The sequence below is a fragment of the Rousettus aegyptiacus genome, unplaced genomic scaffold (genome assembly GCF_014176215.1).
Source record: "Rousettus aegyptiacus isolate mRouAeg1 unplaced genomic scaffold, mRouAeg1.p scaffold_m13_p_3, whole genome shotgun sequence".
Lineage (NCBI taxonomy): Eukaryota > Metazoa > Chordata > Mammalia > Chiroptera > Pteropodidae > Rousettus > Rousettus aegyptiacus.
The window spans coordinates 70,271,169-70,284,990 of NW_023416306.1; the positions used below are offsets into that span (position 1 = coordinate 70,271,169).

General features: G+C 38.5%; 1 protein-coding gene across 1 annotated transcript in view; it reads left to right on the top strand.

Annotated features, from left to right (window-relative positions):
- Window positions 1–12,112, top strand: part of ACO1 (aconitase 1) — a 67,365-nt gene extending 55,253 nt beyond the window's left edge. The window contains exons 19-21 of the mRNA XM_016138508.2: window positions 7,492–7,614; window positions 10,149–10,334; window positions 11,236–12,112. Of these exons, the coding sequence (XP_015993994.2) occupies window positions 7,492–7,614; window positions 10,149–10,334; window positions 11,236–11,349 (423 nt within the window). The 3' untranslated portion in view covers window positions 11,350–12,112. The remainder of the gene's footprint in view (window positions 1–7,491; window positions 7,615–10,148; window positions 10,335–11,235) is intronic.
- The last annotated feature ends 1,710 nt before the right edge of the window (window positions 12,113–13,822 follow it).

The following is a 13,822-nucleotide window of genomic DNA, read 5'->3' on the forward strand; positions in this document are numbered from 1 at the left end:
ACAGGAAAAACGCTTAAGGAATTCATCACCAATGAGCCAGTATTACAAGAAATGTTCAGGGGACTTCTGTAAAAAGAAGAAGGGGGGGAAACCCATAAATACAAATATTAAATGGCAATAATTATGTACCTATTAATAATCACTTTATTTTTTTAATTTGTTTATTTTAATTAGTTTCAAGTATATGGTACATTGGTTAGACATCTACATAGTTCATAAAATGATCCCCCCTATTGCTCCATCCCTCCTCTGACCCTCTACCTAGCCAATGTATTAATACATTCCCTGTGCTGTGCTCCCCATCCCCATGACCATCCATCAGCTACTAATTTGTACTTCTTTAACCCTTCACCCTCTTCTCCCAGCCACCAAAACCCCCCTCCACTCTGTCCATCACCAAATTGTCTGCTATATTTGTGGGTCTGTTTTTGATTAGTTTGTTCTTTTTATTCCTTAGATTTCACATATAAACCCCTGGGACAACATATAATTGAAATCATATAGTGTTTATCTTTCTGTGACTTAAATACCTTCTAGGTCCATCAAAGCAATATCTTTTTCCATCCCCTTTCTTTTCATATCTTTTGGTTTGAACACTTAATTCTTTTCCATTTAAGGTACTTATCTGTATGAATGTAGTTGTTACCATTCTTTATTCCTGTTTTTGATACGTGTGTTTTCTTCTTAAAGAAGTCTATCCAACATTTCCTGTAATACTGGCTTGGTGGTGATAAATTCCTTTAGTTTATTTTTGTCTGGGAAGCTCTTTATTTGTCCTTCAACTCTAAATGATAGCTTTGCTGGATTCTTGGTTGTAGATCCTGGATCTTCATCACATCAAATATCTTGTGCCCAGCCCTTCTGTCCTGCATAGTTTCTTTTGAGAAATCAGCTGCCAGTCTTATGGGTGTTCCCTTGTAGGTAACTAACTTCTTTGCTCTTGCTGCTTTTAATATTCTTTCCTTGTATTTAACCTTTGGCATTTTAATTATGATGTGTTTTGGTGTGGGCCTCTTTGGATTCTTGGTTTTTAGGACTCTCTGCGCGTCCTGGGGTTGTATGTCTATTTCCTCTATCAGGTGAGGGAAGTTTTCCATCATTATTTCCTCAAACAGCTGTTCAACATCTTGTTTTCCTTCAGGTGCAGCATTCAGATGGATATTTGACCCTTAAAAGTATCCCATATGCTTCTTAAATTATTTTTATAATCTTAGTATCTTATTTCTTGCCATTCTGATTGAGTGTACTTGGCTCTCCTGTCCTCTAGATAGGGCATTTGACCCTCTTCTTTAATCACTTTGTTTATTCCTTTGTTTATTCCATTTAGTATACTTCTCATCTCAGATAATGTGTTCTCCATTTCAGATTGGTTCCCTTTTATAATTTATATTTCCATTTTTATGTTTTTTATCTCTTTGTTGAAGTTCTCACCGAATTTATCTACATTTCCCAAAAGTTCATTGAGCATCTTTATACCCAGTGTTTTGAACTCTGCATCTGTTAGATTACTTGACTCCATTATATCTGGATCTCTGTGCTGTTCTCTCAAATGGTTTATGCTTCTTTGTCTTCTCATATTGGCTGCCTTTCCATGTCTGTTTCTATGTCCTAAGCAAAGCTCCTAAATCTTCCGATCTTATTAGTGTGGATTTGTGAAGTAGATGTCTAGTGGCACAATCCTGAGGGGGGTTCAGTTGCAGGCCAAACTTAGCCCAAGCCTCTACCCCTCCGGGGCAAGCAATCCACAGATGCTGTGCCTATCGTTGCCTCAAAAGGCCACACCAGGTGCCTCCAGTATTAGCAAGGAGCACCTGACTGGTGGAGGACACACCTTGATGTGGCTTGGGTAGGGCCACAAGTTGGGAGAGGTGGAGTTTCAAGAAATCCTTTGGGAGGAGCAACCTCTGGTATCCAGTTTGATGCAGTCCTGGCAGTGGTGGCACTGGGAGGGGCAAGGCCTCAACAGAGAACAATAGATACCATCAGCACTTCTGTACAAAGTGAGTTTCGCCTCAGCCCTCACTCCAACAACGTCTCCTGTAAGTCCCTAGTGCCCCCTGCACACAGCCGAATCGGCACTGGTGCTCAGAGTGAGCAGGTCCATCACTGCAAAAATCTGCTCACGGATGTGACCCCTTTAAGAGGCATCTGCTTCAGCTTCTTTCTCATTCAGCTACTAGAGACCAAGCAGCTCTACGTTCTTGCCCCTTCCTATCATCTGCCATTGCAGGGTGATTTCTTGGATTTCTCCCTAGTTATATGGCTTGTTTATCCCAGGTGATTTTTCCTTGCTACTGCTCCTTGTTTCTGTCACAACTTTGATTTGGTCACCAGAAGGATGAACAGAGCCCCTTTTGTTACAGGAAGCAACACCTGAGGGAGGAAATTGGACACTCCAACAACTTTGTTAGAGGAAGGAGAATGTATTAGCTGGCAAGGCATGTGGGATTTAACAGCACCAAAGCACGAGCTCCCCTTGGTTAGATTTCTTACAGTTTATATACCTCTGTAGTGTCTATGCAAGGGGCACGTTATTCCTTTGTCTGAGGTTTTATGTGTACCTTGTAACTCAAGATGGGGAGGGGGAGTTTCGGGTAGGGGGCTGCAAGTGGGGAGGAATTTCCAGACCACTGGTCTTATCAATTTACAGGTCATTTGTCTTGTAGAATCCGCAACCTTGACATTATCAGCACTGTTACAGGATTCTTGAACGGAGAGACACGACACTGAGGCTATAAGCAGAAAGCAGCACTTATGGTTGCCGGCACCAGCTCAGCGGATTCCCATCCAAAGGCTAAGCCCCAATTGTAACACAATAGGCAGTTTTATACAGTCTTGTTATTTCTACACAGCTACAGAGATAAGGAAGAACATTAATTGGTTGGCCAGCCATTAATCAACAGATATGAGCTGGAGAGTTCTTGAGGTGGGGGAGGTAGCTATGGGAAAACATGTTAGCTGGAGAGTCTTTGTGGTAAAGGAGAGGGCAATTAGGAATGGACTTATTTGAGCAGGAAATGGCCAGGCAAGGTTAGGCTGCCTGTTTCCAGAAGACAATTTAGAGATTTATAGGATGCGATTAATTTATAACCTACTGAGTCAGTCATTTCTACAAGCCCTTTCCTTTACATTTTTCAGATGCCTTCTCTCCTCACTTACTATCATTTACACCATTTTTTCTCCCCTTAAGAATAATTTTAAATGTAAATGGATTAAATGCTCCAATCAAAAGACATAGGGTAGCTGAATGGATAAGGAAACAAGAGCCATGCATATGCTATCTAGAAGAGACCCATTTTAGATCATATAACACACACAGACTGAAAGTAAAGGGATGGAAAAAGATATTTCACACAAATGGAAATGGAAAAAAAAAGCTGGGGTGGTAATACTTCTATCAGACAAAATAGACTTTAAAACAAAGGCTATAATAAGAGACAAGAAAGGGCATTACATAATGATAAAGAAATCAATATAGCAAGCAGACATAACTCTAGTAAACATATATGCACCCAACACAGGTGCACCTACATACATAAAGCAATTATTGATCAACATAAAGGGAGAGATCAAGAATAACGTACTTATAGTAGAAGACTTTAACACCCCATTAGCACCAATAGACAGATATTCCAGACAAAACAAAGAAACAGCAGCCTTAAATGATACACTGTCAGATGGATTTAATTGATATTTTCAGTGTTTCACCTCAGAGCAATAGAATATACATTCTTCTCAAGTGCACATGGAACATTTTCCAGGATAGACCACATGTTAAGCCACAAAACAAATCTCAGTAAATTTAGGAAGATTGAAATCATATCAAGTGTATTCTCTGATCACAATAGTATAAAATTAGAAATCAACTACGAGGAAAAAATTGGAAAATACACAAGCACATGGAGGCTACTAAACAATGAATGGGTTAACAATTAGATCAAGGAAGAAATCAAAATATACTTAGAAACAAATGAAAATGAAAACACAACAACTCAAAATCTATTAGACACAGCAAAAGCAGTCCTAAAAGGGAAATTTATAGCACTACAGACCAACCTTAAAATTGTTTATTTAACAATCTAACCTTACACTTAAAAGAACTAGAAAAAGAACAGCAAACAAAACCCAAAGTGAGTAGAAGGAAGGAAATAATAAAGATCAGAGCAGAAATAAATGAAATAGAGTCTAGAAAAAAATATAAAAGATCATTGAAACCAAGAGCTGATTCTTTGAAAGGATAAACAAAATTGATAAAGCTTTAACCAAACTCATCAAGAAAAAAAGAGAGGACCCAAATAAATAAAATCAAAAATGAAGCACAAGTAACTATGGACTTCACAGAGATTCAAAGGATTATAAAATACTACAAGCAATTATATGCCAACAGATTTAACAATTTGGAAGAAATAGATATACTCCTAGGAAACATACAGTCTCCCAAAACTGAGTCAAGAAGAAATAAAATCTGAACCAACTGATTACCACCAACGAAATCAAATCAATCAAAACACTTCCAAAAAACAAAAGTCTTGTTCTGGATGGCTTGCTTCATAGGTGAATTTTACCAAACATTCCAAGAAGAATTAACACGTATTGTCAAACTATTACAAAAACTTGAAGGAGAGAAGACTCCCTGATTCTTTTTATGAGGCCATCATTACCTTGATTCCAAAACCCGACAATGACATTACAGAAAAGATAACTATAGGCCAATATCCCTGATAAACATTGATGCAAAAATCCTCAACAAAATATTAGCAAACCAAAATCAGCAATACATTAAAAATGTCATACACCATGATTAAGTTGGATCTATTTCTGGGATCAATATCTGCAAATCAATTAATGTAATACACTACATTAACAAATTGAAAGATAAAAAACCATATGATCATATCAATAGATGCAAGAAAAGCATTAAAAATCCAGCATCCATTTATGATAAAAATTCACCAAAGTGGGAATAGAGGGAACATACTTAAATATAATAAAAGTTATATATGACAAACCTACAGCTAATATCATGCTCAATGGGGAAAGGCTAAAAGCATTTTCTTTAAGATTAGGAACAAGACAAGGATGCTCGCTTTCACCACTTCTGTTCAACATTGTCTTGGAAGTCCTCGCTACAGCACTAAGACAAGAAAAAGAAATGAAAGCCATTCAGATTAGAAAGGAAGAAGTAAAATTGTCATTATCTGCTGGCAACATGATACTATATATAGAAAACCCTAAAGATTCCACCAATAACTGTTAGAACTGATAAATTCAGCAATGTAGCAGAATACAAAATTAATATTCAGAATTTGATTGTATTCTTATATACCAGTGATGAACTTTCAGAAAGAGAAATTAAGAAAATCCTGTTTACAGTTGCATCAAAAACAATAAAATACCTAGGAATCAAGTTAACCAAGGAAGTAAAAGACCTATTCTCAGAAAATTATAAGACATTGAAAAAATAAATTGAAGAAGATACAAATAAATATACTGTACTCATGGGTAGGAAGAATCAACATCATTAAAATGACTATACTACCCAAAGCAATTTATAGATTCAATGCAATCTCTATCAAAATACCAATGACATTTTTCAGGAACTAGAACAAATAATCCAAAAATTCATATGGAACTATAAAAGATCCTGAATAGCCATGACAGTCTTGAGAAAAGAACAAAATAGGAGCTATCACACTACCTGATAACAAACCATACTACAAGGCTAGAGTAAGCAAAAGATCATGATACTGGCATAAAAACAGATACATAGTTCAAGAATAAGAGCCCAGATATAAATCCACACCTACATGGTCATTTAAATATATGGCAAAGGAGGCAAGAATATATAATGAAATAAAGACAGTCTCTTCAACAAATGGTGTTTGGAAAACCAAATAGATACATGCAAAAAAAAAAAAAAAATGAAACCGAGTCACCTTTTTACACCATCCACAAGAATAAACTCAAAATAAATTAAAGAGTTAAATGTAAGACCCGAAACCATAAAATTCCTAGAAGAAAACATAACCAGTAAGATCTCTGATACTACTATCAGTAATTTCTTTTCGATATATCTCCTTGGACAAAGGAAACAAAAGAAATAATAAATGATTGGGACTGCATCAAACTAAAAAGTTTTGGCACAGCAAAGGAAACGATCAACAAAACAAAAAAACAACTTACTGAAGGGGAGAAGATATTCACCTATGATACATCTGATAAGGGTTAATATCCAAAATTTATAAAGACTTCATACATCTCAACAAGATAATTCTCCAAAGAAGAAATACAGATGGCCAATAGATATATGAAAAGATGTTCAAGATCACTAATCATCAAAGAAATGCAAATTAAAACCAAAATGAAATATCACCTCATACCTGTCAGAATGGCTATCATCAATAAATCAAAAAACAAGTATTGGTGAGGATGTGAAGAAAAGGGTGCCCTTGTGCACTGTTGGTGGGATTGCAGAATGCTGCAGCCATTATGGAAAATGGTCTGGAGTTTCCTCAAAAAATTAAAAATGGATATATACCTTTTGACCCAGAAGTTACACTTCTGGGTATTTATCCAAAAAAAAGCCAAAACAGTAATTTGAAAAGATCTGTGCACCCGTATATTCACGGCAGTGCTATTCACAATAGTAAAAATATGGAAGCAACCTACATGCCCATCAACAGATGAATGGATAAAGAAGTTATGGTTCATATATACAATAGAATATTACTCAGCCATAACACACACACACACACACACACACAAAATCTTACCATTTGCAATGACTTGAATGGACCTAGAAGTTATTATGCTGAGTGAAATAAGTCAGAGAAAGAGAGATAAATACCAGATGATTTCACTTATGTGTGTAATCTAACGAACGAAAGGAATAAACTTAATGAAAACAGAGTCACAGATACTGAGAACAATCTGGTCACTGCCAGAGGGGTGGGAGTTTGGGGGGCTGGGAGAAAAAGGTGAAGAGATGAAGAAGTACAAATTAGTAGTTACAGAATAGTTATAGGATGTAGAGTACAACATAGGGACTATAGTCAATAGTATTATAATGGCTATGTGTAGAGCCAAAGGAGTGTTAGAATAATCAGGGGAATCACTTCATAAACTATATAAATGTCTAACCAATGTACTGTATACCTGAAACTAATTAAAAAAAATAGTTTAATCAATGGAAGAGAAAAGAACCTATTTTCCTTTTTCCTTTCATGCTTTAAGATTTGAATGTTTTTCTAAAACCAGGACAACAATTAAGCATTTCAGTTAGAACAATATAAAATACAATTTGGCAGGGGTAGATAGATGGAATTAATTAGGAATCTGTAGACCAACCAGGCATCTATCTGGTTAAGTTTTCCGTTGACTCAGCCAACTGCAGACCCCCTGATTCTGCACATCTCACCAGGTCTCACTAGCCTGTGTCTACATTCTGTGCTTTTCCTGTATCTATAAAACCTCCCTTTTTTTCATCCTCAGCTTGATGTGTTCGATGCCGCTGAGCGTTACCAGCAGGCGGGCCTTCCCCTGATCATTCTGGCTGGCAAAGAGTATGGCGCAGGCAGCTCCCGGGACTGGGCAGCCAAAGGCCCTTTCCTCCTGGTGAGTATGACGTAGGGACATCTCAACAAACAGCTACACCTCTGGACCAGAAGGGAAACTGGGAAGGGGTCTAGGAATCAGTGCTGTTGCTTTAATTTTCAGGAAGATTCATGGAAGAGCAAACTCAGAATTATGTGATGGTTGTTCCTCTTCTGCTTCTTGGAGGATCCAGCTTTATTCACTCTGTGAAGGAGAATTTAGAGTTGAACTGGTTCCCTCAGATCAGACATATACTGGGAACCATGGGTCTTTAGGGGTGTCTGTACAATAGTTGGGGGGGATGGTCTGTGAAGTCTCCGAAATTATGTCCAAAATTATGTCTGTTTATGGGGAAAAGTTGATTGTTTTCATAATGTTCTCAGAGTTCAAGGACCCAAAATTTATCTAAGGCCACTGTCACAGGCGACATGAGGAATAAGCCAGGGCTGCTACTACTGAATGAGTGGCTTGCCAGGTTCATGGGTGAGGAAAAGTAAGGAGCTTGAGCTTTGGGTAAATTTGGGGAAAGTACTTTTTACAATTGCCTTTTACTGCCTGTGAAAATCTAGTTATAGACTCAACAGAGAAGGATGCTGTCTCTATAGACAGGCAGCTCCTTAAAACCTTCCTCCATTGCAAGACAACCTGCTTGAGGCGGTTCCACGGGAAGGGCACCAGGGAGCAGAGAATTTTTACCTCTTGAGCTTTCATTTGCCGTAAAAGCAGGGAAGAATCTTGCTGCCTATCAGGCTTTAATTCTCAGGGTTTGGCAAAATGGCTTATTTGATGTCAATTTAAATAACATGTGGCTCAAGCCAATTAATGCGCTTGGGAAACACTAAGTTGATATATACAAGTACATTTAAAATATGTATACTTGTGGATATCTGCAAGCAGCTCTCCAGACATCCAGGCTTCTGAAAATATCTTTGAATATCACATACCTTTGTTTTTTTTAATCAATCATTTTACTCTATTTAAAAAAAATGTTCTCTGATTACTCGGCAATATATGAAAGGCTTGCCTTTTCTAGAAACTGTTAAAAAGAACCAGAGAAGAGAAGGAAGGGATCTTAGGAAGGGAGCTGGGCAGTAGAAACAAGAGCAGTGAGCAATTGGGTGGAGAACTGTAAAATCTACCAGAGGGTAAGGAGAACTGACACCCAGAGGCGCTTCAGAGTCTAGACTTCTCTACAGAGGTGCTCAGAGGGCTGTCTTCCCAGACACCACATACTTCATTCTATAGCTGCCCAGTCTGGGCCACGCAGCAATGTTGGGGCGTACGCACAAGGTTTGAGAGAGGGATAGACAACTATGTTCTGTGGCATCCGTAACCTGCTCAGCCATTTACGCAGAGCTAGGGAAGTGAATAGTATGAATTTACAAAGAACTCTATGTCCCCTCCAGAATACATAATAAATATCCATAAATCCATACAAATACATACTCTCCTAAAGAATACCTTTTCTCTATAAATTTGTTTCTAAATTTGGAAACACCTGTGGGATTTTTAAAAATAATTGTGCCTAGATCTCATACCCAGAGTTTCTGATTTAATTGGTAAAGAGAAAGGCCTGGATATGGGAATATTAAAAGCCTCCCCTGGTGATTCTAATATGCAGCAAAGCTTGCGAACCACTACTGCAGAGTCATGGCTCTCATAACTTACAGGAATCACTGTCTTCCTCCTGCCCCAGAGTCCCTGCATGAGATTCTGATGCAGTAGATCTAGGGTAGTGCCCAATATTCTACTTTTTCAGTAAGTTCCGCAAGTGACCCTGATGCATAGGGTTTAAATAGTATACCCTAGATATTAAGAGATATCCCTTTTAGGAGTATCTTAATACCGTATCACAGTTAAATAATGTTTGAGAATGAGGTTTTCTACTTAATCGAATATCCTAGTCTATTCTTCATTGCTATATATTGCCAGATATAGATCACAAAAAAAAAATGTACTTTACAGTGAGCTTTATATCAAGATTATAGTCAATATAATTTTAGCCTTGAAACAGGAAGTATAAAAGCAGCGCACAATAAATAATCACTTACTTTCTCTGTGGTATATTCTGATTGCTCTTTGATTCAGTCTTCTGTGTCTGTCAATGCACCTACAGTAATAGCAAAATTCAAGGGAAAAAAATAAATTTTCTTTATGTTTTGTGAAGCAGATTCTGGTTACAATGGAAGTTTGCGAAGAGATATTGTATCACAAAGTGTCCAAGTGCATGATCAGACTATGGGTTCAAATACCAGACATAACACTGACTCCCTGAGTACAGGGGACAATAATAGCATCTACCTCACAGGGTTGGTGGAGGGGGAAAGAGAGACTTCATTTAAGTGCTTACATAGTGCCTGTATTTTGTAGGCAATCAGTTAAAACTGGCTACTGTATTATTTATAACTAGAAGGTAACATTTTGTGTAAACTATTAATTGGTACTTACAAAGAATTTAGATGTGAGAAGAGTTTTGACTTAAGACGTTTTGTAAAGTTTCTGGGTATCTGAAGGAAAATTGGAACTGTGTCCCAACTCCTGTCTTGGCCCATCAGGGAATCAAAGCTGTCCTGGCTGAGAGTTACGAGCGAATTCACCGTAGTAACTTGGTTGGAATGGGGGTGATACCCCTTGAATATCTTCCTGGGGAGACTGCAGACACCCTGGGACTCACAGGGCGGGAACGATACACTGTCATCATTCCAGAAAACGTCAAACCCCGAATGAAAGTCCAGATCAAGGTAAGCTGGAGCCTCTTCAAGCCAGGGCCAGCCAAAAGGGACCCTTATTTGTAATCAGCATTGTTAGAAGGAAATCAGTGGGATTTGGAAGGAAAAGGGGGAAAAAAATGCTCAGTAGGACCGCATTAGACTTGAGTTCTAGCACCTCCTCCATCTGCCTTTACAACATAGTGAGGTTGACACCTATCATTATTTATTTCTCTTTATTCACAGAGTTATCATCAGTTCCATTTTTACTTCCCATCCCCAACTAGCCCCACTGCCTCCAATTCCTCCAAGTCTCACTCGGCCCAGAGAATAGTGATGAAAGCTTAGGGGATAGGACATTACCTAAAAAACACCTTTTTTTTTAATAAAAATGTGAACAGCAGACACATTCCCTATCCCTGAGCCTCATCCTAATACAACAGCTCTCTAGGCAAGGTGAAGATGAAGTGTGCAGCACCAAGGTCCCAGGGGGATTAGACATCGACACTGAGGTAGCTGCTTAGGTCTATGTCCCTAGGTGAACAGGGTGCCTAAGAGACGACAACCTTAATGAAACCTTTGCTAACCCGAGACACTTTCTGCAGAGAGCTTCCAGAGAGGGTTTAGAAAATACCATCCCAAACGTCACCAGTAACTGCTGCCCAAAGAGGCCATTTCTAATTCTCACATATCTTTCACTTCCATCATTGATACTCTATAGATAAGTCTGCTGGGGATCTTGTTAAAATATAGCTTCTGATTCAGCGAGTCTGGGCTAGGGCGAGAGACTGGGCATGTTTCAAGGCCCGGCTGACGATTCTAATATGCTGGTTGGAGATGCCGAGTGTGCCAACCGCACTCTGAACGGCCGGCCTGAGGGCAGGTTGGGCAGGAATTCCTTTCACAATGATTCTTCTCTGCTTCTTTGTTGTAGCTGGATACTGGGAAAACCTTTCAGGCCGTCATGAGGTTTGACACGGACGTGGAGCTCACTTATTTCCACAACAAAGGCATCCTTAACTACATGATCCGCATGATGGCCAAGTAGGCCCTCGTTTCTTAGGAGAGCTGTGTTCAGAGCTACACCAGGGAGCATGTGCACCAGGGAGCTGAGTCCCTGGTGCGGAAGCAGAAGTGTCCTCCCCACCTCCACGCAGGGTGCTGCCTTGCGGGTGGAGCACGTGAGCACTGGCATTCTGGTGCCATTTCTCCAAGCACAAAATCAGCAGTTTCTACATTCTCTATTTTTGTTAATCTTTTTATCTTTTTCTATAATTTGGAAGCTAGAATGGTGGGAATGTCAGTAGTGTGAGAAAGAACTGGGATCATCTTTATAGTTACTGATCATAGAATGTTGATCTTTCACTCTTCGCCTGTTAATGTTCAGCTGAACAGAAATAACTCTTCTCAGAAGATATCTCCTGTCCTCTTTTTTGAACTCTGTTTTCCTCGGCTCAATGACCTTCCCTTGAGAGTCATTTGCCTTTGCATATTACACCAGTGTTAACTGACATGGTAGATAATAACTTTTTCACACTTCAGATCACAGTCGTGATTGTGATTTTTCCCCTCCTCCTTTCCTTCAGAGTGCATGATCCACAAACTTCATGGACAGGTCAGATGTTGAAACTTTTTGATTATGTACCTTTTGATAGATGAAAATTAAAGAAATGTGAAGTTTTCTTTTACTATCTTCAAAAATTTTCTCCAGAAAACTTTTTATTTGTCAAGAGAATAATATGAAGTTGGTTTTGGAGAGAGACAAAGAACATTTCTAATTTGAATAAAATTTAATCTATTTTCAAGGAAAACTTTTTGACTTTGGAATTAAATTCTGCTGTGTGTATGGCTATAGCTTTGGGTTCTTTAGTGAATCTCAGATGGCAGCTTCCTGAGCCTGGATGACTTTCAGGGTCTCGTGTTTTTACAACCATGTCAGTGCTATGCAGGAAAATGGAAGTACCAGGAAACTAACATGTTCTCTGTCCCATTTGAGAACAAACAGGAAGGTAGCAATAGCAATAATGAAAAGCACTAAGCATGTCCATAAAATAGTCATGTGAATCATTCATCCTACTATAATGGCTGGCAAAACTTAAAATAGCCTTCACAAAGAAACATACAATATACATTAACTGTTTCAGACATAATTATACTCACTTCCAGGGCATAAACCCACTGATTAGAACAGCAAACAGAAGAGCCCCCACCGTTTAAAATCTTTTTTTTATCTCTCTGCCCTTCCAACCACAGAGTATTGTTCAATTACAGTAAAGTTAAATGTTATATGCTATAACTTCATTCATTCTGTTTCAAAATTTAAGCCTTAGCTAAATACAGCTAAGAACCCTGGATATTATATTTAAAAGGAACATGATATTCTGAAGAGAAGAAAGCAGATGAGCTAGGAACGTTGGTACCCCAGGACCAACATGGTTGTGCGTTCCCTAAGATCTCTTTTCACCTCATATGTCCCAGATTGGGGCTGAAGAAGCTGGTAACCAGAAATGCCTGTGGTCACAGATTTAAAAAGTCTTGACAAAAGCCTACTGTAACCAAAGGACCAGGAAAGGAGCTGCCTAGAAGGACAGAAAATTTTTAAAAATAACTATTCTACTCCAGCCAAACTCCACAGAAAAAAAAGAGGGGGAAAAAAAAAGGGACCTAAGCCCACCTGTGCCAACAAGGGCTGAGTGGGGAACTTAGATTTCCACTTTTCAGGGCTGTAACAAAGCAACCCAACACTCCCACCTGGTGGTGTCAGTGGAAGACCTCCCTCCCACACCTGAAAGTATCAAGGAAACTCCCCGGTGCTTGGATCAACAGAGGCTGAGTGGGAAACCTAGATTTCCACCTCCACCTGGCAGTGATGAAACAGTGTTCCTACCTCCTGTGCCAGAACAGTGTCAGACAAAGCTAGCTCACACAAAAAGTTAAATAAGATCTTGAGTCTCATAATATTTATCCTTTGGATAAATTTTTCGAAGTGAAAATCCTGGGTTGCATAATATACATTTTCCTATGAGCAATTTTAATTTCCTTTTCTCAGATATGGTTCTAATCTCTACTTGAGATGGGGAGAATATGGTAGGAAATGGTAAAAACGAAATTGCCCTTTGGCATCTAATTTTTTTAAAACTTCACTTATATCTAATGATATTCAATTATATACTAAAATTCAAGTAAATACTAATAATCCCAAATAATTTTAAATGTTACTGTAGGCAGTGAATCCCAATAAGTTAAAACTATTAGTGCTGTACTTTAAAAAAAAATAACTGGGTAAAGAGGTTCAATAAACATCACAAATGAAATTTATAGCACAACACTTCTTCCCCAACCTGTGGTTGAAGAGACAGCCTACTCCATGCACTATGGTGGAAAAAAGCAAAACTATGACAGCCTGATTGTGTGCAGTCATGGGTACACATCGTGGTGGAAATTCTTTAGTCAAAATGAACTTCCTTTCACCCCACATCTTGTTCTCTACTACATGAAGAAGGAAAGAGGCCTTCCTCATT